Genomic DNA, 1,561 nt, shown 5'->3' with positions numbered 1-1,561 from the left:
ACCCCCCCGTCGCCGGTAAGGGGAACGGGGGCAAGAAGGGCGGCGCGGCATCGCCGGCATCCCGGGGTGGTTGTGCCGAATGCGGGATGCGGAACCGGTCGCAGAGTCCGGTAAAGCCGCGGCGGTGCTCCGAGTGCGGGCGGCGGTGTCGGCAATCAGCCCGGCAGCAAGAACGCGGTGGGGAGAAGCCGCACCGGTGCGGTGACTGCGGCAAAGGCTTCAGCCGAGGGTCTAACCTTGCCCAGCACCGGCGTATCCACACTGGCGAACGACCTCACCGTTGCGGTGATTGCGGCAAAGGCTTCATCCAACGCTCCGACCTCGAGCGGCACCGGCGGGTGCACACCGGCGAACGGCCGTATCCTTGCGGTGACTGCGGCAAACGGTTCAGCGTCAGCTCCCACCTCGACCGGCATCGCCGTACCCACGCCGGTGGACCCGGTCCCCCCGCCCAACCCCGCGCCCGTCCTCGACCGCCTCCGCCGGAGGGGTCACCGGCTCCTCACCGTTGCCCCGAATGCGGCAAGAGCTTCGCCCAACGCTCCGCCTTGGCCAAACACCGCAAGACCCACAGCAGCGAGCGGCCTCACCGCTGCGGCGATTGCGGTAAGAGCTTCAGCCGAGGCTCCAACCTCACCCAACACCGGCGCATCCATACCGGCGAACGGCCATTTGCTTGCGGCGATTGCGGCAAAGGTTTCATCCAACGCTCCGATCTGGAACGGCATCAACGGGTACACACCGGTGAACGACCCTATACCTGTGCCGAATGCGGTAAGAGCTTCAGCGTCAGCTCCCACCTCGACCGGCACCAGAAGATCCACGCAGCCGAACGGGCGTCCTACCGTTGCCCCGAACATCTAGCCGGCTTCTTGGCCGCTCACCGTCACGGTCGCCTCTTCCAATGCGCCCAATGCGGGCGATGTTTCGGTCAAGGCGCCGCCTTGCTCAAGCATCAACGTGCCCACGGCGCCGGGGGAACGGCGGGGCAGCCCCCCAAGTGCCCGGATTGCGGGAAGAACCGGGGCGGCACGGTGGGGTTACGTCCCCGCGGTCAGCAATGTATGGATTGCGGGAGGGAATCGGATACCGGCGAAGGGGGAAACCGCCCCCGCTGTCTCTTTCCGGCGTTACCGCCGGAGAAACCCTATAAGTGCGGGGAATGCGGGAAGGGTTTTGGGCAGCGTTCGGCGCTGGTTAAACACCGGCGTATCCACACAGGAGAGAAACCCTACGCCTGCGGGGATTGCGGGAAGGGTTTCATCCAGAAGTCGGACCTCACCATCCATCGCCGGATGCCCCCCGGGGAGAAACCTTACCGGTGCGGTGAGTGCGGTAAATGCTTCAGCGTCTCCTCCAACCTCATCACCCATCAACGCACCCACCTCGGCGAGAAGCCCTACCAGTGCCCCGAGTGCGGCAAGAGCTTCATCCAACGCTCCGAGCTCACCATCCACCAACGTGTCCACACCGGCGAGAAGCCCTACAAGTGTCCCGAGTGCGGCAAGTGCTTCAGCCGTAGCTCCCACCTCAACCGCCACCAACGCACCCACGCCGGGGA

The 1,561-nt window shown here is 65.8% G+C and overlaps 1 protein-coding gene across 1 annotated transcript in view; it reads left to right on the top strand.

The window, feature by feature from the left end:
* The window catches only part of LOC103895475 (zinc finger protein 850), a gene marked incomplete at both ends in the record, with an annotated part of 29,788 nt that extends 28,232 nt beyond the window's left edge, over window positions 1-1,556 (top strand). The window contains 3 exons of the mRNA XM_019470953.1: window positions 217-385; window positions 530-983; window positions 1,143-1,556. Of these exons, the coding sequence (XP_019326498.1) occupies window positions 217-385; window positions 530-983; window positions 1,143-1,556 (1,037 nt within the window). The remainder of the gene's footprint in view (window positions 1-216; window positions 386-529; window positions 984-1,142) is intronic.
* Between the last annotated feature and the right edge of the window lie 5 nt (window positions 1,557-1,561).

The sequence above is a fragment of the Aptenodytes forsteri genome, unplaced genomic scaffold, assembly GCF_000699145.1.
Source record: "Aptenodytes forsteri isolate BGI_AS27 unplaced genomic scaffold, ASM69914v1 Scaffold337, whole genome shotgun sequence".
Lineage (NCBI taxonomy): Eukaryota > Metazoa > Chordata > Aves > Sphenisciformes > Spheniscidae > Aptenodytes > Aptenodytes forsteri.
This window is presented reverse-complemented; position numbering and strand designations above follow the sequence as displayed.